Here is a 23,626-nt window from a genome sequence, read left to right as displayed (position 1 = left end):
GTACAGATGAGTCGCTGTGAGATTGATTCTGCTTTGACCTCCCAGATTTGTCTTTTCAAGTCACTCGGCAGAGCTGCCTCTGATCCTCTTTTGCGCTTCAGTTTCTGAAGCAATGATGGGCAGATAGCACCTGCTCGTGTGTAGCTGGGAGAGTAGGGAAGCTGGGTGCTGCTGAACCTGGGGCTGCTGGGCCTGGGGGGCTGCAGCAGTGGGCCCAGCCTCACGATGCGTCCTGTGCCAGTCACATTCCAGATTCAGGATCTATGGGGTGGGAGTCAGTGGAAGAGGTTACTGCACCTGTGAAAGATGCAGACTAAACCTCTGCCCTTCGTGGGGCTGGCATTCCTAGTCCCTGGGAAACCTCTTTTCAGATGGCTTCCATTTGTTTTTTTCCAGTTAGGTAATTATATAGTGAGTGTTAAACTCTGTATTTATTTAATTTTAAGTTCCACTGAGGGATAAACATTACTGCTCTTCCACTTTTAGGCTTATTCATTATTTCAAATATTTTTCACGAAATATTTTTATCTCCTTCATTTTTATAGTTAAAAAAATAGTAAACAAGAGTTAAAAACTAGTCTGATATAAAAGGGACATCATAATCATAATCTTAGCTGAAACATACCTCTGTTTCTCTTTGATAGATGGAGGTAGGAATGATCATACATTGTAGTACATCCATGTACCTTTAAAAAACACATTTAAAAAATGGCAAGCCATTGCTATCTATGACTTATCTTAACTTTTGTTCTCTTAGATTGTGATAATTTATATTCCTACAGTATTGAAGTGTGAGCCTGGAGAGACGTGGCGTTTAACTTGGATGGACACCCACAAGTTATAATATTTGTCCAAGTGGAATTTGAGGTCTCTGAATCTACAGGATTGGCCTGAAATCTTGTGGGAACAGGTTTTCTCCTGAATACTTTGGCACTGCTTTCAGTCATTACCAGTAAGAGTTAGTAGGGATTTAGGAATGAAGAGTTTCTAATTGGATTTCTTTATTGATAATATTGACCTACATAAAAGGATATTGTTTTTGGAGTTTTAGAAAGAGATCAAATTTGTTGAAAGGTAAAACAAATGATGAAAATAAATCATTAATTTTCATTTCCTAAATGTGTGTAGAAATGTGAGCGAGGCCCAAGCAGAGTGATTCTTATCTCCTTAAAGTCAGACTCGAAACTCCTGTGTGCAGACCCCAGAGTGTATCCGCTGTGCTGTATGTGCTCATTGCTGGACACCTTAGGCACTTTCTGCTTCTGTTATGTCAGTTTTTCTAGTTCAAATTAAAGTTTAATTTTAGTTTGGAGCAAAACATGAATAGCTTGCTAAAGCAGCACCCCTACCTGCATTCTCTAATTAGAGGATTCAGAGTTGACTACAAAACTGGCCTGGGAAAAATCAATTTCCTAGACTATGATGTTTCAACTGGATCCAGTATCTTAGAAATGAATGTCTTCATAATAAACACCCTCTAGGAGTGATTTTTGTTGTAACTGAACTGTGTTGTACAATTTAAGGGGAAGGAAAGGGAAATAGCAATGAGTATATTGTACAGAATATATCACCCTGGCTGTGATTTTTAATGAGGTTAAGCAACATTATTAATAGAGTAGTTTTTTTTCCTGGTATGTTTTAAGAGCTATAATTTTGCCTTTTAGTAGCATGTGTTTTTTTAGCTACTTTTGTCCCTGTACAATAGTGCCACACTTGACAAGACCATTTTATATGTGTGCATATATATATGTATACATTTGTATATGTATATGTATACACACATACTATCCCTATTTTATTTATACCTATTATCTATGTGTATATACACACATACACACATACATATCCCTATATCTGTTTACTTACTTTTAGTTATTTGTTTCCTATGGCTGTTTTATTAAATTACCACAAACATGGTGGCTTAGAGTGACAGAAATTTAGATCTGAGAGGGCAGATCTGGATGCCAAAATTAAGATAGGGATATCAGAAGCCTGAAGTGGGGCTGGACTTCTAGTATTCAAGGGTCCTGTGATCAGAGTTCACTCTGTATCTACTGTGAATTCTTTGATTACTCTCAGTCCCTATACTATTTGATTTATGAAGTTTATTAGAGACTTTTGAGAATACAGGTTTACCATCTTGAGAGGATGATACATTTACGTAGGATCTGTGCTGACAATTTTGTATTCTTTTGAATAGTGGTGACAGATTGCTTTCTCTTTGTGTATGAATTTGACTTTTTAAAATATCTATAGTCATTGTGAGTAGAATGAAAATTGGTAAATCTGTATAACATTTTAGAAGATAATTTGAGTTTATATACCAAAGCCTTCAATTTATATAAATATATGTATTGACATAACTCTTTAGACATGATTTTTTCCTAAGGAAATGGTCTTAGATATGAGCAAAGATTTCTTTGTGCTGTTATTATGCACATAGAGAAGAGTTGGAAGAAATCTAAGCAGTAGGGTATTAGAAAAATAGATTTTGGGATATCTATTTAGCATAATGCTGTGGGGTCATCAGTGCTTACCATTATAGAGAATAGTTTGTAGAAAAACTATGTACACATGTGGGATCTCAAAGGTTCATGGAAAATCTGCAATATCTTTTAGCTCCATTTTCCATGAACTTTTTGAAGTACCCTTGTATATGTGCAGATATTTCTGTACAAAAAAAGGATGTTTTGCACTTTAAAAGATTTATTTATAAGTGAAAAAGTTGGAAAACATTTTCCTTTTCTTCATCTATTATTTTTAAGTGTTCTACAATGAACACATTAATTTTAAAAAATAAAAATAAATTTAAAAGGAGAATCATGGATCCTTCAGACATGTATCTCATGGTTAGTGTGATTGGTCTTTTCCCAATATTAACCTTAATTAAAGAGATTTTTTAATTTTTAGAAAAAATTTACTATTTCTTTGACAGGCAGGGTTACAGAGAAAGAGAGAGAAAGAGAGAGAGAGAGAGAGAGAGAGAGAGAGAGGTCTTCTATCTGCTGGTTCACTCCCCAAATGGCTGCAATGGCTGGGGGCTGGGGTTAGGACAGGGTGAAGCCAGGAGTTTCTTCTGGGTCTCCCATGTATGTGTAGAGGCCCACGGACTTGGGTCATCTTTCCCTGCTTTCCCAGGTGCATTATCAGGGAGGTGGATCAGAAGAGGAGCAGCTGGGACTCTAATGGGTGCCCTTATGGGATGTTGGACTTGCAGGTGGTGGCTTTACCTGCTATGCCACAATGCCAGCCCCCAGATTATTTGGAACAACAGCAACACCAGTGAGATAAATGGATTCAGAAAGAGATCGTTTGAAAGACAATAGTAATCTGTACTTGGAAATTCTGGGATTTGGGGGGTATAATTTAAATGGATTACAAGTTCAATAAGTTTTGACAGATATGTACTTGTATAACTAGCACGCGAGTCAAAGTGGTTAGGACGTCAGTATGAAAAAATGATTCAGTGTTTTTCTTTATGTATTATCATACCTTGAATAGTTTTTTAAAGCAGTTTAGGTCTTTCACGGTACTAATGCATTAGGCAGGCATACAGGCTAAAATTGATTAGATTTGTGAGCTGGAAGACCACGCCTTCGCCACCCCCCTGTATGACTTCACGCCCTACCTGATACTTTTACCACACCCCTGTGTGACCTTACGCCCTATCTGATACCCCCACCATGCCCCCATGTGACATCAGGCTCTACCTGACCATACCTGAGCGCCCACCTGCCCACAAGCCACTCCCCTGTGGAAAATATATAAAAAGGCAGGGAGCATCCCAAAAAGGCTCTCTGCCTCTGCTTTGCTGCTGGTGATAAGCGGTGGATATCAGCTCAAGGCGCTTACTGCACGTGGCTTTGGCCTGCTTTCTGCTTGGTATGGATGCTACCCTAGTTTCCAGACTTTCCGCTCTCTCCAACCTGAACTAAAACCCTCACTTTCCTAGATACCTCTCGCACTAAATAAAAGCTTAAAATGTACCATGCTGCCTTGTTTATCTGTGCCGGTATTTAGAATTCTTCTCTAAATATTAGGCAAGAACCCTCTTGGGCTTACTAATATTGGGGATTTATTAGTAAGCATATGGTGAAATCGTATGGCACTCCAAATTCCAATAGCACATGTGGCATCCCAGATAGCAATTCTGGGGAACTTTAGGGGCCACATTTTTGTATAAATTTTAGGGGGTCATGTCCGATTTCACTTTCTCTTTGTTGACACTTGGGATCGTGTGCCTGGATCTCACTTTCAGGCAGAGCGTGTGGGGCCAAGGGTGAAGCACCTCCTATGGCCCTTGACGATGATGATGTTGAGTTTACTGTGTTGATTTTGCAGAGTGTTAAGTTTACAGAAGGCTGAGAGTGCTTCCTCTTCCAACTAAAGGAGCAGCTGTTGCCAGGTACCTGGTAGTGATGCTAGTTAGCAGGTCTGTCTGCTAGCAGGGCCAGCAGGATAGGTCCTATGGGACTTTCTACTAGGGAATTGCAAATTAAGTTTATTTGCTACCTTCCATTTCCCTTATCCTGTTTACTTATAACAGGAGGAAATCTGTCTGGCTTTTTAATAACTATCCCCTGCTCCAAACAACTTACTGATTATTTGAATTGTTAACAAGTTGCATTTGCAGGGTGAGTATTGTAAAAGTGAAAATTACTAATTTCTTTTTGCCTTTGCATGACCCCAGGTCCTCCAGTTATTTATGATGTACTGGACTACAAATATGGTTGTTAGTTTCCTAATATATTCCTGAAACTTCTTCACATGATATTTGACCAGACCGTCCTGAACTGTCAGGGTCAACAGTATTTTTGTAAAAGCTTTAAAAAGTCATTTTTCCCCTAGTTTTTAGCGCCTAGAAAACATCTTTTTCTTCAATAATTCCGGATACTCCCTACCAAAATCATTTTTGAGTAGCATTTCTATTTTATTACTGGGCTTTTCTTTCTTTTTTTTTTAATTGAAGTTTCCTTTCAATGATTTTCTGACAGTAGATACTTCAATTGTTATTCCTATAACCTCTGTCACCTCCAGGCCTTCTGACAATAGTTAACTGAGAAGAGTTTATGATGTACCAGACATGATATACGCTTTATGACTTATCCAATTCTTATATCAAACAAGTGCAACTAATCCACTGTTTTTGGGAATGCAAATTGGTAAAGCCATTATGGAAAACAGTTTGGAGATTCCTCAGAAACCTGAAAATAGCCCTACCACATGACCCAGCCATCCCACTTCTCAGAATTTACCCAAGGGAAATTAAATTGGCAAATAAAAGAGCTATCTGCATCTCAATGTTTATTGCAGCTCAATTTACAATAGCTAAGACATGGAATCAACCTAAATGCCCATCAACAGAAGACTGGATAAAGAAATTATGGGTTATGTACTCTATAGAATACTATACAGCGGTAAAAAAAAAATGAAATCTGGTCATTTGAAACAAAATGGAGGAATCTGGAAAACATCATGCTGAGTGAAATAAGCCAGTCCCAAAGGGACAAATAGCACATGTTCTCCCTGATCTGTGACAACTGAGCACCAAAAAGGAAACCTGTAGAACTGAAACTGACACTATGAGAGACAATGACTTGATCAGCCCTTGTCCTGACTGTTGAGGAACAGCTTACTATTTATTCTTTTTAGTATGTACTTTTTCTACTTAATACCATTAGTTGAATTCTTTATTTAACACACAATTATTCTTAGGAGTCAAATTCAACTGAAAATTGATCACTGTTAGAACTAAGAGTGGGAATAAGAGAGGGAGGAGATGTACAGTTCAGCACATACTCACTCAGACTTACCCCTAAGTCCCTAGAAATGTGCCATGGGATTCCAAATCCCATTAAGGTGGCAGGTACCAATGCCATCTTAATAGTTAAAGTGATCAGTTTCAGTTCATAATTGATCATAATGATAGGATTAAGTGCCAAACAGATCACATAAACAAGACTAGTGTCTGCTAATAATAACGGATTGAATTAAAAAGGAGAGACTGATCCAACATGGGAAGTGGGATACACAGCAGACTCATAGAATGGCAGTTGCCCTAAATAGCATTCTGGCCTCAGAATCAGCCCTAAAGGCATTTGGATCTGGCTAAAAAGCCGATGAGAATATCTCAGGCATGGAAAGCCAAGACACTGTGGAAAAAAAAATGACCTAAATGAAAGATCTCTGTGAGTGAGGTCCTGGTGGAAAGAAGGGGCCATCAAAGAAGGAGGTACCTTTCTCTGAAGGGAGGAGAGAACTTCCACTTTGACTATGGCCTTGTCTAAATAAGTTCAGAGTTTGTGGACTCAAGAGGCTTCCATAGCGTTGGCAGCTCATGACAGGAGCCTTGGGTGATTACTGACATCCTAAATAAGAGTGTCAATTGTTAAATCAACAATGGGAGTCACTATGCACTTACTCCCCATGTAGGATCTCTGTCCTGAATGTGTTGTACTATGAGAAGTAACAGTAAAACTAGTCTTCAAATAGTACTTTACACTTTGTATCTCTGTGTGGGTGCCAACTGTTGAAATCTTTACTTAATATAGAGTTGATCTTCTGTATATAAAGATAATTAAAATGAAAATGAGTCTTAATGAAGTATGGGATGGGAGAGGGAGTAGGATATGGGATGGTTTGTGGGTGGGAGGGTGGTTATGGGGGTGGGTGGGTGGAGAACCACTATAAGCCGAAAGCTGTACTTTCAAAATTTATATTTATTAAATAAAAATTTTCTTAAAAAAAAAAAAACACCAGAGCAGTGTAGGGATTCTTATGGCTCTCTTTGGTAGATAGAGTAATTGAAGGTAAGAAATGAGAGCTGTTTACAGACAGGCAGTTAATGGTGTTAAAATTCCAATCCAGGTAATCTGACAACAGATTAGCTGTGTACCTAAACACTCTATGGTATTTTCTTCCCAAATTGATCCCTGCCATCTCTTTGTTCTTGGAATTATGGTGTGTAATTTGTGTTAACTTTCTCCTATAAGATCCCATAGTTGGCCTTCTGTTCTGCAGTCTGTACTTATCAAGAAACCTAAATCTAACAGAGTCCAGTACTCTGACAGAGAAAGGAATTGGTGGGGAAAAGGATCATTTTGATTTCTTGGGCTAGTTAGCATCCAGAACTCTGGACATCCGGGAATGGTCGAGCACTGAGCATTGTGGGCTACAGCAGCCATCTGCTCTCAGTTATTTCTGTTCCTCACCTCCCTTTCTGTTGAATAGCTGCTGCAGTAGTCTTGCACCCCTCTGTCCCAAGAACCATGCATCCACTCATGCCATCACCAGTTGCTCATCTTCTATCCACAGTGTCAGAAACCTGGCTGCTTATCCTGGCATAACTGGATAGCCTCAAATTCATCCCCAATGTTATTTAGGACCAGGATTATTTGATTATAACTTGGCGATGAGCTTCATGAAGACATAGGTTGTGTCTGTTTTATCCAGTACCCAGCAAAGCATTAGGGAACTAAGAATTCATATTGAGCTATCGAATGCACTCCTACCCCGTGGACTCACCTTATGGGAACCTCATGTGTTGGTGCCCTAGCAGTGCTCTTAAGGCCCTTGTCAGCACCACTGGAGACTGCAGAGCAACCTCCAGGAAGCCAAATGGCCCTGTGCTCCTCTTAAGAACTTGTAAATGGCCATTTGGCACCCACTTGTCGTGGGGAAGGACTGGGTTTAATGCTGCGACTCTAGAGCTCTACCTGCCCAAGAAGCAAGTACTTGGGAACTTGAAGGGCTATCAAGTAATAGCGGCCACACTTAAGTAGTGACAGAGGAGAGATACCCAGCATATCGGAGGCTTTGAGCACTAGCCTGGAGTGAAGAGTATTTTCTTTGACAAAGCTAGTGCAGCCCTTACATTGCCAATCCCCGTTACCTGATGTTACTCTCTGAGGTCTCCAGAATTTACTTCACTCAGTGGAGTGGAACTTGTCACCTTTTCCATGTTGGACTCTCAGTATTTTTAGGTTACTTTCTAAGATTAATTTTGCTTTGTACTCCCAGTGCTGCCTCTCAGATAATAAACAAAATTCTGTGTCTGTGTAAATTTCTACAGAATGTGCTTCAATTTCATTTTTATCTAGGCACCCTTCATGTTGAATATTGGATGACTGTTTTTATAGTATTTCTGGAATATTTTCTGTATTCTGCTTGATTGTCCTCACTTGCCTACACACACACACACACACACAGTGTGACCTGTTCTAGGGGGTCAGGTATGTCTGGCCAGGTGTAAAGTAACTCACAAAGGACCTTCTTCAATTTGCTGATGAGATTGTTACTATAAACTGCTAGCAAATACAGAATTCTTCCTTCAGTTAAAACTCAGGAAAATATATGTATTCGGTGCTAAATGATCTCTTGTTTCTTTTTTTCTAGGCAAGGAAACTGATCAGTGATTTTGCCATTATCTTGTCCATCCTTATCTTCTGTGTAATAGATGCCCTGGTAGGTGTGGATACTCCAAAATTAATTGTGCCAAGCGAGTTCAAGGCAAGTGGATATCAATTTTGGTCATTTTTGGAACTCTTTTTTCCCCCTTTTCCTCTTTCTAGATTATTATGTCTTCTTTCAAGTTGTTTGGTACAGTTATTTATTTATTTTTTTCCAAAAGCAGTATATTTTTACAGTCCCTTGTATACATTTAGTCTTTCTTTCTTCAGTAAATTAAATGTCAAGACTGGAACCGCTTCCCTTATAGTTTTAAGTATTTTCAAACATAATTTTATATACCTTATCACTATGATTCATACAGTAATTTTAGGAGGTATAGAGTGTAAAACCGAGAAAATCTGATATCTGGCCAGATGATAAAGTAATGCATAAACCATTTAAAAAACAATCTCCCTGTAATGTGACACCTCCTGCAATTTGTTGATGAAACTGTTACTATAAATTGGCAATAAATAGAGATTTTATCGGGCTGAGATTGAAGTTCATGAGAATTAAATAAAATGCCCAAGATTAAACAACTAGTAGTGTCAGGGTATGAAATTAAAACCCCAAACTGCCAGGTTTCCAACTCAGTCTTCTTTTCATACTGCAGAACCACCTGCCACATCAGTTTCAATGTAATGTTGATTTAATTACTATGGAGAATAAATATGAATTATTTATTTTATGAACCTGTTGGTATGTACAGAGGCATTGGATAACATTTTCATTTCAATCATTTCTAAATATATACCTAGTTAATTTTCTATCGCAAGTCTTTCACCTATTTTCTAGAATAGTCTTCACTCTTTCCACTAGTAAGGTCATACATATGCTAAGAAATATTAAGCTAATTGCATTTTTGGTTTAATAGTTATTTGCTAAGAAAGGAATACATATATTACAGCAGACTATACTTTGTATTGTCTTTGTTCTTATATATTCATTAGCAAAGGCAAGCTCTCATTCATTCAATCATTAATGCACTGAAGTCAGTACTTAATATTTTCTTTGAGTCAGGCTCTGTATGGGCATTTAAATTGCATTAGTGAGAAAGACAAAGTAGCTTAGCAGTGAGCTCACAATCCTGCAAAGGTAGTAAAATATGGATGAAGTCGGTGATAGAGTGATGAGCAAAGTGAGGCAGAAGAAGGCAATGTCCTCTAAAGCAAAGTGAGCTTTGACAGATAGCAAATCTAAAAAAAAATCCATAGAGAGTATTCTATTCTAGTTTTTTAAATTTGCCTTAAAGTTGCTTTGCCTTGATTAAAGAAGAAAAAGCACAATAAAAATTTTTCCTGTTATATGTGTGTGTGTGCATGTGCGTGTGTGTGTGTGTGTGTGTATGCTGTTAAATAGATTGAGAACTGGAAAAATGGCCATTTTTTTCCTGGGGATGTAACTCATTATTCTAGATCATTTTCTATTATTACAGTAAGGGACCAGAACATTCACATTAGTTCAATTATCACATACAAAAATATCTATAGGTTTTCCTCTATTATATTATGAAGTCACTATAATTTGAGATTAGTAGAAGCAACTTCAGTATGATTGCTAAAACTCATGAACAAAGTTAATGATGGCTTTGTAATTTATTGCTACTTCTTTTTATTTTATTTGGGGTTTGATTCTGGCTTCTTAAATTACTTTCTTCATCTTGAATTCTTACCTTAAGTCATCTTAAGTACAGGAAATGCCATTCCCATATTCTCTTTCTCTTTCCCCTAACATATTGCCTTAAATACAACATCTTTTGGGGGGAGATTCTAGTCAATAACTTTCCCCCAGGCTATAACTGTTTTGATTTTTCAGTATATTGGCTCTTCAAATATAAGTTTGTCTTCGTCTCCCCCATTCATTTTCACCATCTAGCATATATTAATTGGATACTGATCTGAAAAATGTTCTCTCTCTGCTTCCAGCCAACAAGTCCAAACCGAGGTTGGTTTGTCCCACCATTTGGAGGAAACCCCTGGTGGGTGTACCTTGCAGCTGCTATCCCTGCTCTCTTGGTCACCATTTTGATTTTCATGGACCAGCAAATCACCGCTGTGATTGTAAATAGGAAAGAACATAAACTCAAGGTAAGTGCTCATAGTAATGGTTATTATTGCCTTCTTCTTTATTTTTAGTGCTTGAAAATCGATTCAGAATTTAAAGAGCATCATTAGGAGTTATACCATAGCCAGTGTCCCCCTAAGACTTGGCAGGATCATGTCCACCAAATAACAAGGGAGAATATATTTAAATCTGAAAAAATATTTCAAGTTATATTTCCTTCATCACTACAGAGAGAATACAAACATAGTTTACTACTCAGCCAGTTGTCATACTTCTGATTTTAATGTGATAACTGTCCTAATGAAGACGATGACAATCAAAGATTTAATTTATCCAGAGTGTCTGAGCTCCATTGAATCAAACAAACAGATAGTTTTTATTGTTTTTTCTTTTTCTGTTCAAAAAACTTTTTAAATTGTACTTACTTGTAGGGCACAGTGTGATGATTTGGTACATGTATCCAATGTGTAATGATCAAATCTTGGTAATTGGCATTTCTATCTGCTTTAACCTTTTTGGGAAGCTTTAAAGATTTTTTTCTTAAAGATTATTTAGATAGAACTTGGCTATAAGTGTTGATAAGCATTTACATTTTTGTCTTTAAATATTTTTCTCAGTATGATATAAACCATAAAGTGTGGAGCAAAATGCTTTATTTTACACATTGTAGGTTTTTTCTTTAAATCAGTTATTAACTTTATCATGAGTCTGAAGAAAATGATTTAGTAGCCTGGGATATTTTTCAAGAGAGCTGCCTAAGATGTTCTTGCTTATATAATGTTTCTCTAGCTCTAGTGATTTTTTAATGTCATAGTGGATTTCAAAAAATACTATTTGGGGGACTGATATATAAATAATAACACTAACAAGAAATATAATTTGGTGTATACCTACTATGAGTCAAGCCATGTTCTAAGCACTTCATATATTAACTCATTAACTTTTCACAGCCATCATCTGAGGGCTCCATGCAAGTGCATTAGAATCAGCTGTCTAGAAGCAGGAGCAGAAATTACTGAGATCAGAGTTCAGCAGAGTAGGTGTAGGAAAAAGAAAAATCCAGGAAATGTAAAGAAGTGATTAATAATGGAAACCCACTGGACAGGGGAATGAGAAGATCCTGATAAACCATGAAAATAAGGAGGACTGGATAAATTATGGATCATGGCAAGAAAAGAGTAAATCCCATATTGTTAAGATAGGGAGAAGAAGAAAATTAAAAGCTTTGGTTGAAGGAGAGATGTTTAGACTTCGAGAGATTGGGAGAGAGAGAGTTGGGAGTGATGAAGTGTACCAGCAATGCTGTTCCTCGGAGTTTGGAAGTTAGGGTATTGTTGAGTTCAGGGTGTTGAAAGTATCATTTGCATCAATATGGCTATCACCAGAAGATGACACAGATATGGTGGAGAGGAAGATCATGGAATTGTTACTGAAATCATAAAGGACACATGTATGGGTGCTGGAGGTCAGCATTTGTTGCTATGTGGAAAGGCAGAATGAAGAATAATCTGAACTTCAGTAGAAAACAATTCATGTAAGCGTGAGAATGAGTGATGAGCAGTCCTCAGTAACACAGGGAGTTAGAGGAATAGACTTTCACTGAAGAAGAAACATGTCCAGCAAATCCCAGGTACCAAAACACCGGGGTTCAGTAGATATTCTGCTGCTTTGAGATGGTTTTAATTCTTTTTGTTTTTTAAAAAGTTTTTTTTTTTTAAATTTATTTGAGAGCTAGAGTTAGACAGTGAGAGAGAGAGAGAGACAGAGAGAAAGGTCTTACTTTCGTTGGTTCACCCCACTAATGGTTGCCATGGCCGGAGCTATGCCGATCCGAAACCAGGAACCAGGTGCTTCTTCCTGGTCTCCCATGTGGGTGCAGGCGCCCAAGCACTTGGGCCATCCTCCACTGCCTTCCTGGGTGACAGCAGAGAGCTGGACTGGAAGAGGAGCAACCAGGACTAGAACCTGGTGCCCATATGGGATGCTGGCGCTGGAGGTGGAGGATTAACCAAGTGAACCACAGCACCGGCACCAAGACGGTTTTAATTCCAAGATTGTTGTCTAACCATTGATATATTTATGTCTTGTTTCTCAACTGTTAGTCCATTCCTCATACTTTCATTGAATGCCTTACCATGCCTGATTCTATACCCTATCCTGATTTGAAGGTACTATTCTGTGAGCAAACAGTAAGAAGGATGAGGCCAATCCTACTTACTTTCTGTGGCTCACAGGATTTTGTGCCTGTGTGTTTGTTGTTCCTTAGGAAAATGATCTCTATGAAATGAGTATCTTGTGACCCACTGAGTTTTAAAAAATTGTGAAGATCCATTCGTCTGTTGCACAATAGATGGAGATACATCATGATAATGTGCTGTATGCTTCTCTTACAAGAGATCTAGAAGAAGGGATTTGGGATGTTTTCATCAGAAATAAATGTTAAATGTTTGAGGAGAGAGATATTTTTGCCATTATTGGACGTTACACATATATACATGTCTAGAAGCATCACATGGTATTCCACAAATATGTGTAATTTTTATGTGTTGGTAAAAAATAGAAGGAAAATTTAAAAATCAGTAAATGAGGAGGTTATCAAGTACATGAAACTGTACTATACCTTAGCAATTCAGGTGTTACAGATTAGAGGGAATAACAAATCATCTAGTGTGAAATGGATTCCTGTGTATCTGTGTATGTGTGTTAATTATCAGCACATGTCCCTTTTTGACGAAAATTGCTTCAGTTATTGAATCTTAGGAAAAGTAAAATTACAGGAGTTAAAATGCTATTTACTAGAAATAAAAAAAAGATATTTCACTTCAATTCCTTCAGTTTTTGCAGCGTACCAAAGAACATCTGGTAGATGGTAATTTATACATGTAGCCATTTGGCTAATAGCTTATTTTTTCATATTGCAAAACATGCAATAATTCTAAAATGTACATATGATGTTTTTCCATAATTTAACTGAAAATAACGAGAATCTCATCTGTTTTGTATCAAGTTATGAACACATCCGTGGGCCTGTGGATTTCACCCTCTTTTCAGTCCCATTGGGCTGCTTGTGCCGCTTCTTCATAGCTACTTTTCTTCAGAAATATTTGGTGACTGTGCTTGGCCCTCATCAGTTGAGAAGTTTTGATACTGAGTCTTTCACTTGACATAGTGATCTATTTAGTTAGACTTTCTTCAGCATCAGTGTTCAACATTGTGTAAGCTCTTGCATATCTTTCTAAAGATATCTAAGTTTATTAAATGATGTTTTAAAAAAGTGTTATTTTTTAAGATTTATTTATTTGTAAGGCAGAATTACAGAGAGAGAGAGAGAGAGAGAGAGAGAGAGAGATTTTCCACCCACAGGTTCACTCCCTAAATGGCCACAACAGCCAGGGTTGGGCCAGACCAAAGCCAGGAACCAGGAGTTTTTTCCAGGTCTCCCACATGGGGGCAGGGGCCCAAGTACCTGGACCATCTTCCACTGCTTTCTCTGGTGCATTAACAGAGAACCTGAAAGGCAGTGGAGAAGCTGGGACTCAAACTAGCCCCCACCTGGGATGCTGGCACTGCAGGCAGTGGCTTAACCTGTTGCACCACAGTGCAAACCCCACCATTATTTAAGAAAACCCTTGTTTTCTTAAATAGAGAAAATAAATGAATATATATTGATTTTTTTTTTTTAAAGATTTATTTATCTATTTGAAAGTCAGAGTTACATAGAAAGAGAGAGGCAGAGAGAGAGGGGGAGATAGAGAGGTCTTCTACCTTCTGGTTCACTCTCCAATTGGCCGTAACAGCCAGAGTTATACTGATCCAAAGCCTCGGAGCCAGAAGCTTCCTCCATGTCTCCCGCAGGGGTGCAGGGGCCCAAGGACTTGGACCATCCTCTACTGCTTTCCCAGGCCATGGCAGAGAGCTGGGTCAGAAGTGGAGCATCCGGAACTCAAACCAGTGCTCATGTGGGATGCCAGCACTGCAGGTGGCGGCTTCACCCATTACGCCACAGTACCGGCCCCTATATTGAGCTTATAACTGGTATTTGTACCAAACTCACTAATTCCAGTAATTTTCCATAGATTAGATTGGCATTTTCTTTGTATAATTTCATATTACTTATGAATAATTACAACTTCATTTCTTCCTCTTCGGTCCCTAAGTCCTTCGTTTAATTTTCTGTCCTGTGTGTCACTTAGGATGTGCCACACAATATTTGGTAGAAATAGTGATCATGTTTCCAGTGTTGTTTGATTGTTGTTGAGTACATCAATACTCATATATATATATATATATATATATATATATATATATAGTATTTTTAGTGAATTGAACTTTGTGTGTGTCTTTGTTTCTCATAATGCCTTTTGCCTTAATTTTCACTTGCCTGTTATATATTTTTACATTCTTTATCAGTCTTTCTTTTTATTTATTTTAAGTAACACATAACTAGACTTTTAAAAAAGTTCATTTTTCACTTACATACTTTTTGCTTTTAATTAAAATATATAATCCATTTAAATAAATCATTTTAATATGTTTATATTGATAGGTGGGTGTTTTAACTGTCCTGTTTGCTTTCTGTTTATCTCAACATCTTGGTACTCTTTCTTCCTTAGAATTCCTTCCTGCTTGCTCTCTTTTAGGTCCACACAAGTTTATATTTTGCATTTCGCCCTTCTACTTTTTTATTCTTTGGTTGTCTAGAACTTCTACACTTCTCTTTTCTTTTAGTGGTTGGGATGCATATTTTAGTACGCATATTTAAATTCTAAAGTAAGTATTTTTACTCTTCTTTTGAATACTGCTAAAGGCCACAGAGTATTTCAACTTTACTGCTTCTTTTTGAGTCATAAGCTGTTACTACACACATTTATCTCTGTCTCGATGTTAAAATCCAATTAATTAGACGTGGTCAGTATTTTTAGCATTACCCACAAGTTTACCATTGTCCTTGGTCATTTTTCTTTTTTGCATCTCAGGCATTCCTTTCTGGAATGTCCTCTTTGCACTGAATTATTTTGCTTAAACAGTATCTTCTTACCAGGCGTTTGAACTTGCCTCCCCTGAGGATCTGTGGAGGATGAGCTCTCATTTGCGTTTGCCTGCAAATGTTTTTGTCTCATCCTCATTCTTGAAAGGTAATTTCTCTGGATATATAATTTTAGATTGGAAGATATTTTCTTTCAGCACATAAAAGCTATTTTCCATTATTTCTGGCTTCCATAAAAGTAAACTGTCAGTATAATTTCCTCATTGCTTTATAAATCTTTCTTTTCCTTTTGGTTCTTTTATGATCCTTTTTGTCTTTATTTTGTAGTTTCACTACGATTTATATAAGCATAGGTTAGTTTATTATAAATTGGATTTATTGGGTTTCCTGAATTGAGGGTTAGTATCTTTCATCAGTTATAGAATTCTGTAAATCTTTGAGCCATTCAAACTCTAATAGATCCTTCTAGAATTACAAGTATAAATGTATTATGCAGTCCTGTCTCGTGCTCCATTTCTGCTAAGTTGGTTTTTAAAAAATATTTTCTATTCTTTGTGTATTTCTTCCATTCTATCTCTTTACTAATTTATTATTTGTTGAGGACAACCAGGTGGTTTGTTATTCTGTTTATCTTTTGGTATATAATAAGCCACCTATCAACAGAACAGCACAAAAGTAAGTGGTTATCATTGCTCATATTTCTTGGTAATGTTAGGACTCAGATAGACAAGTCTTGCTTGAGCGTGCTCTCTCTCTCTCTCTGTATGTATGTGTGTGTGTGTGTGTATGACTCAATTTCTGTACATACAGATATATTCTGTCTCTCCATATGGGACTCATTCACTCTCTTAATCTCAACCTCTCTCTCTTCCTGTTTCTCTACCTTCCTCCCCATGGCGTCTCATCTTCCAGGGCTTTTCCATATGGCTTGAGTGTCTCACAGCATGGTAGTCTTACCTTATTTGCACTTGTTATGTGGCAGCTGACTTCCAAGAATTAAGACGTGGGAGATGCTAGACATGCAGCTGTCAGGTTTTGCTTCTTTACTTTGCCATAGTCAATTGGTTAGTCACAGAGATAGCCTCCACGTAAGTGGTTGAGGGAAGAATCCACCTTTTGATGTGGGATTGGCAAAGTAACATGTAGAAAATGATGTGAAATAGGAAGTGTTTCCCAGCCATCTTTGGGAAAAATATATCTGTCACATTTGTATTGAAAATTTTGCCATAGTATGATCTTGGTGATTGCTTCCCTGTGGTATTATTTAGTGTATTCTTTTGTTTTCTGTTTCCTTTAAGTTGAATGGGAACATATGCCCCACAGGCCATATTAGAGCAGTGAAATCATTTGGTCTAGCCCAGCCAAAGCAAGCTCAGGTGGGACTCAAAATCTGATAAATCCATAGCAGGCTAATTTTTAAGTTGATGATTTTGTATGGCCCACAAATGATGTTGTAAATATTCAGATGGCCATTGGCATTAAAAGAGGTTCTCCACCACTGCATTGGATCTAGAAGTTGATGAGGTATGAGTCTGTCATTATCCATCTGTCCATCTGTGTTTTAGGAGAAGACAGGCCAAGGCTAAGGCCAGGGTCACTCTAAAGTACATTTTTGGCTTCCAGACCACAGAGGCAATGTGGCTTCCAGCCCCAAACCCAGTACAGGTGTATAGTTAGAAATGTTCTTGGGAGAGCGCCCCAACTCTCTCCGTCCCTCATTTCTCTCTTCCTAGGGGCAAGACTGAGGGAGGTATGTGTCCTGGCCCTCACCTGCCCCCATCTTTTTCTGTATTTTTTTTTCTAAGTGGCTAACTGAGTGTATAGTATTGAGAATATCCTGGTTTTATTTTGAGTGGTGTCCTCCCTCTGTTCCTCTTGCCTGTAACCTTAGGATTGGTCTCTTTTCCTGGAGTCCAGATGGTTGTTCTAATTCAGGCCTTAAGCTCCCAGGATTGGCACAGTCTCCCAGGGCTCTCCCAGCCTCCAGGGCTTGGTTACCTGTGGCTTTGCTCTTTCTGGTTGCTATTGTTTTTTTGTCCCAATTGATCCTCCTGCTTTCTGGCAGATAAGCCATGATTTTTGAGATATTTCTATATTTTGTTGAGAACTTTTAGGTGTTCTACGTTGAGATTCTCAAAAGACTGGAAATAAATATTGACCAAAATATTTTTTGATTTTGACCAAACTTTGGAAACACTGGTTAATTTTTATCTATGGTTGGGTAGATTTATACGTATCTTTGGAGATAAATGCCTTTCCTTTTTATGCTCATTTTCTCATTGATAAAATTCAAGATTTAGAATTTAGAAAATTTAGGATTGACAAGATACATAAAACTTTTAATCCCTTGTTCCTCTTGGCGAATATTAGGAAATGAAGTTATATTAATATTTTCCTCTTAAAATGTGGGTTAAGTATATAAAAGCAAGTTTTCATCACTTTGGGAATTGATTATTTGAAGCCATTCTTTTGAATAGTGTTATAGTATAAATGCTGTCCCTTTGAATCACGTTACCATGAATCAGAGGCTTTTCACTATGGAAACGATTTTGTTCACATTTTATGAGAAAAGGAAAGCTATGGAATGTGAAAATAGGAGATTCTATGTGAAATTGTAAAGGACCCTAACTGCTATGAAAATGATTCAAAAGAGAAACCTGGAACAGTGGGAGACATGGAGGCATTGTGATATTAAAAGCAGCATGGTTTCTGGGTGGCATTTGTGTTGGCTGTGTGTCAGGTGGCCCTGGCTGTCTGCTCTGCTTGGGACAGGATCCACCTTTCCGCTCTGCTGAACAGCTCTGAATTGATGTAGGAACACCAAGGTACTTGGCTGCTTTTGGCCATCATCTTGGTTAGTTATGTCCCATATTATCCCTGCAGAGTGTTCAAAAGCAAACCCAGGTCAACAAGGTCATGACCTCCCCAAGATCATTCCCTGAGCCATTGGCAAGCTGAGCTTCAGACTGCAAAGCCAGAGGTCATTCTTAAAGGGAAGTGGTTTCAACATTTATAGATTGGATGTGGGAAGGAGAAATTATTTAACATCGTTGTCTAGAAATAGATATTGGGTGGTTGCAGTGATTTTCTCTGATATATTTTGGGGTAAAATACATTTTTTAAAAATTTGATAATTACCATGCCCTGTCTTTATTTTTACCTTTCTAGTCCTACTATCCTAACCCTAGATCCCAGTCCTCTTATTTCATGTCAAGACCCATCTAATGGTTTAGCCTTGAATTAATAACCAGTCTCCATTGATTTGTTCCAAACACTATTTTTTTAAAGTTTCATATTTTTAGTTATATTTTTAAAAGATTATTTATTTATTTTGAAAGAGTGATATATATAGAGAGAGTGAGACAGAAACAGACAGCTTCCATCTGCTGGTTCATTCCCCAGATGGCCACAACAGCCAGAGCAGGGCCAGGCTGAGGCCAGGAACCAGGAGCTTCATCTGGGTCTCTAATGTGGTTGGCAGGGGCCCAAGCACATGGACCATCCCCTACTTTTTTTTTTTTTTATTAAACTTTTATTTAATGAATATAAATTTCCAAAGTATAGCTTGTGGGTTACAATGGCTTCCCCCCTCCCATAACTTCCCTCCCGCCCGCAACCCTCCCCCATCCCGCTCCCTCTCCCCTTCCATTCATGTAAAGATTCATTTTCAATTCTCTTTGTATACAGAAGATCAATTTAGTATATATTAGGTAAAGATTTCAACATTTTGCCCATATAGCAACATCAAGTGAAAAAACTACCATTGGATTACTAATTATAGCATTAAATAGCAATGTACAGCACATTAAAGACAGAGATCCTACATAATTTTTTTTTTCAAAATAATTAATTTTCTATGCCATTTCCATTTTAACACCAGGTTGTTTTTTGTTTTTTTTTTTTTCATTTCCAATTCTCTTTATATACAGAAGATCACTTCAGTATATAATTAGCAAAGACCTCATCAGTCCATCCCCTACTTTTGCAGGCACATTAGCAGGGAGCTGGATGGGAAGTGGAGCAGCTGGGACAGGAACCAGCACCCATATGGGATGCCTGTGTTGCAGGCAGCAGCTTTACCCACTACACCTTAGCACTGGCCCCCAGTCCTATATTTCTTTCTGTTTTAAAAGATTTTATTTTATTTATTTATTTGAGAGGCAGAGTTACAGACAGAGAATAGAGACACAGAGAGAGGTCTTCCACCCGCTGGTTCACTCCCCAGATGGCTGCAATGGCCGGAGCTGCACTGATCCGAAGCCAGGAGCCAGGAGCTTCTTCTGAGTCTCCCACGTGGGTTCAGGGGCCCAAGGACTTGGGCCATCTTCTACTGCTTTCCCAGGCCATAGCAGAGAGCTGGATCAGAAGAAGAGCAGCCGGGACTAGAACCGGCACCCATATCGGATGCTGGCACTGCAGGTGGAGGCTTAACCCACTGCACCACAGCACCGGTCCCCAGTCCTACCTTTCTAAACCTTCACACCTTGAACCTCTAAACCCTTGAAGAACGTTCATTTGCCTTTGCGTGGGGTTTAAGGCTGTTTGCAAGATGGGTCCCACCTAAATGTAAAATGGTTCTCTCCCAATACTAGAGTGCTCCAGTGAGATGATCCGCTCGTTTCTCCTCCGATCTGACACTTTGGCTGGGTAATACACCTGCAAAGCTCTTGCTCCCCATTCCTCAGTGATTGGTGTACATCAGATCCTTCTCATGCTGTAACTTCCTCCATATAGGAAAACCTCCCCATGTAGCCTTTCTCCACTCCTAATATGATTTATCTTTTTTTTTTTGTTAGTACATATAATTCAAAATGTTTGTAGAAAAATAGAATGAAAACATAAATTTATTTTGATGAAAAAAGTTTGGAATCCATGTATAATTTTGTCACAACATCCATTTTTCCAAGAATTTTTTAAAGTCCCTCATATGCGTTGATTTCAGGATTTTCTGTACCAAAATAAACTTACCTTTTAATTCCATTTTCTACAAACTTTTCGAAGTACCCTCATATTTATATTAGTTTGTAGCATTGGCCACATGATATCTTATATGGTATTTAGTTTGTATAATTATCATTCTTGCTGGACCAAAATGTTTTCAGGAATCATATTTTACTCCCATTTTCAGCTCTTACATGGCCCACCACAATTCCATATGGTGGACCCAATGAGCACATACTGAAGAGTTTTATTGTCTCTGACTGCTTGGTTCTCAGGGCTGTCATGCTGTGTGAAATGAGTGATAATGGAAAACCATGAACCCCATCTCCTGTTCTCAAAGTGCATGCTCGTACTGCTCAAAGCCCTCCTTAGATGTCAGCACCACAGGAAGTGCAGTGGAGTTGGAAGATTCACTCTGAACATAAACAGTTCTTCCTCTGAACTTTCCAGTAACTTTTCTAAACTTCTGGAAACTGTTTAGAGAGCATTCTCATCTGTGCACACGTCTGATGCCCTCGGTCTAGTTGTGAGCTCCTTGGTGGGAAGTTCTGCATCCTGGCTTTGAGACCACCGTGTTGTCTGGATCACCCAGGGCTCCAAGCATGTGAATTTATGCCATGAGGCTGTGTGTACATGCCCTGATCCTGTCCCTTCCTTTGTTGTCGTCTGTGTACCAGAGGTGAACTTTAGACTGCTGGGCTAGCTGTTTTCTCTCATAGGTTTTTTATTCCTATGGATTTGTCCCTAATGACTTTTGCTCTGTGCTCATATTAGGAAAGCTTACACAATTTCAAAAGGAAATCATTTCACTTCCTGCCCTTGTACTTAACATAATCTCTAGTTTCAGAAGGTACATTTTTTGGGTTTGTTTTCAAGAAGACAAGGACTTTTTTTTTTTTAACTTTAAGGAACATATTTAATCATTTCAACATATATTGCATTCTTGGCTTGTAAGGAACATTTGTGTTAGATATTGAAGATAAACATTTTTCTATGTTATGGTCTCTGCCTTGAAGTTGAGCAAATGTTTCCGCTTCACCACCTATCTCCACCAAGGCTGGAACTGACTGTGCCTTTCTTTTCTTTTTTTTTTTTTTTTTTTTCTTTTTGACAGGCAGAGTGGACAGTGAGAGAGAGAGACAGAGAGAAAGGTCTTCCTTTTGCCGTTGGTTCACCCTCCAATGGCCGCCGCGGTTGGTGCGCTGCGGCCGGCGCACTGCGCTGATCTGATGGCAGGAGCCAGGTGCTTCTCCTGGTCTCCCATGGGGTGCAGGACCTAAGCACTTGGGCCATCCTCCACTGCACTCCCGGGCCACAGCAGAGAGCTGGCCTGGAAGAGGGGCAACCGGGACAGGATCAGTGCCGCGACTGGGACTAGAACCCGGTGTGCCGGCGCCGCAAGGCGGAGGATTAGCCTAGTGAGCCGCGGCGCCGGCCAGACTGTGCCTTTCTTTGTGCCTCATATTGTGCACAAAGGAATACACTTACCTTTAAAAAAAAAAAAGATTATTTATTTATTTATTTACTTGAAAGTCAGAATTACGGAGAGGGGGAGAGACAGAGCGAGACATCTTCCGTCTGCCAGTTCATTCTTCAGATGACCGCAATGGTCAGAGCTGGGCCAGGCTGCTTCAGCCAGGAGCCACCACGAGTTTCTTTTTATTTATTTATTTTTTGACAGGCAGAGTGGATAGTGAGAGAGAGAGACAGAGAGAAAGGTCTTCCTTTTTGCTGTTGGTTCACCCTCCAATGGCCGCTGTGGCCGGCGCTTCATGCTGATGCGAAGCCAGGATCTAGGTGCTTCTCCTGGTCTCCCATGCGGGTGCAGGGCCCAAGCACTTGGGCCATCCTCCACTGCACTCCCTGGCCACAGCAGAGAGCTGGCCTGGAAGAGGGGCAACCAGGATGGAATCCGGCGCCCGACCGGGACTAGAACCCGGTGTGCCGGCGCCGCAAGGCAGAGGATTAGCCTGTTAAGCCACGGCGCCGGCTGCCACCACGAGTTTCATCTGGGTTTCCCAGGTGGGCAACAGGGGCCCAAGCATTTGGGCCATCTTCAGCTGCTTTTCCAAGGCCATTATCAGGGAGACAGATAGGAAGCAGAGCAGCCGGGACACACCTGAACTGAGACCCATATGAGATGCCAGCATTGCAGGCAGCAGCTTTACCAGCTCTGCCACAGCACCAGCCCCCAGAAGATATTTATCTTGAGTAATTAAATGATTTATTTTCATGGCTATCTTCAACTAATAATCCCTTGAAGGGTAGATATTCTGTCTTATTTATTGTTTAATACAGGGCCTAGCACAGAATAGGTGGTCAGTAAAATGGTTATTAAATAAGGTTTAGTAATACTGCTTATTCAATAAATGTTTCATGGGAAAAATTTGGCTAACCCAAACTATATTTGGATTCCAGGTTAAAAAAAAAAATGAGCAAAGGCCGTATGGTGAGAAAGAGTTTGGTGTATAGCAGAACAGATAGCCGGCCAGTGGGGTTACAGTGGGTAGTAGGGTCAGATCACATGTCACAAGGAACCAAACTTCTCAGCCTCAGCATGACTGAAAATGTGAACAGTGTTTTGCTGGCACCGGCTGTCCTGTGTAGTTACAGACTATTGAGCAGCCAGTAGACCACCATTAGGCCCTCTCCCCCGGCAGTGATGACCAGAAACTTCTCCAGGTGTTGCCAGATGTACCCTGTAAGGGCAAAAGAGTTTGAGGAAGAAACACTGATGTAGAACTTGGTAGACAATTTTGTAGTGTTTACTTTTTATTCTAAGTGAAACAAGGAAGCTACTGGAGGGTTTTTCAGGGAGTGTCCCAGAGCGATTTAGATTTTAAGATGAGTCTTGTGAGTGGAGTAGATTTGCAGGGACAAGAATGAAGTAGGGACCTCTTTGGTGAGCGCAGAGTCGAGGGCTGATGGGTGCTGGGTAGTGTGAATGAAGAGGGGGGATTATGAGTTGGTCCCTGGGGAGAAAGAATGGATTTAAAAAAAAAATGCTTATTTTCATCTGCTTCAAAGGTAGAGCGATAGCAATAGCAAGCACATGCGAGAGATAACAAGATCAGTCTTCTATCCACTGGTTCACTCTCCCGGGGCCACAACAGCCAGGGCTGGGCCAGGCTGAAGCCAGGAGCCCAGAATTCCATCTGGGTCTCCCACATGGGCGGAAGGGACTCA

The 23,626-nt window shown here is 39.2% G+C and overlaps 1 protein-coding gene across 2 annotated transcripts in view; it reads left to right on the top strand.

Annotated features, from left to right (window-relative positions):
* The window catches only part of SLC4A4 (solute carrier family 4 member 4), a 380,068-nt gene that overhangs the window by 323,289 nt on the left and 33,153 nt on the right, over positions 1-23,626 (top strand). For both annotated transcript variants that reach the window (XM_062198724.1, XM_062198725.1), the window contains 2 exons: positions 8,395-8,508; positions 10,374-10,535. In XM_062198724.1, coding sequence (XP_062054708.1) covers positions 8,395-8,508; positions 10,374-10,535 — 276 coding nt within the window. The remainder of the gene's footprint in view (positions 1-8,394; positions 8,509-10,373; positions 10,536-23,626) is intronic.

This window comes from Lepus europaeus, chromosome 8 (genome assembly GCF_033115175.1).
Source record: "Lepus europaeus isolate LE1 chromosome 8, mLepTim1.pri, whole genome shotgun sequence".
Classification (NCBI taxonomy): domain Eukaryota; kingdom Metazoa; phylum Chordata; class Mammalia; order Lagomorpha; family Leporidae; genus Lepus; species Lepus europaeus.
The sequence above is the reverse complement of the archived record's forward strand: the minus strand, read 5'-3'. Positions and strand labels throughout refer to the sequence as shown.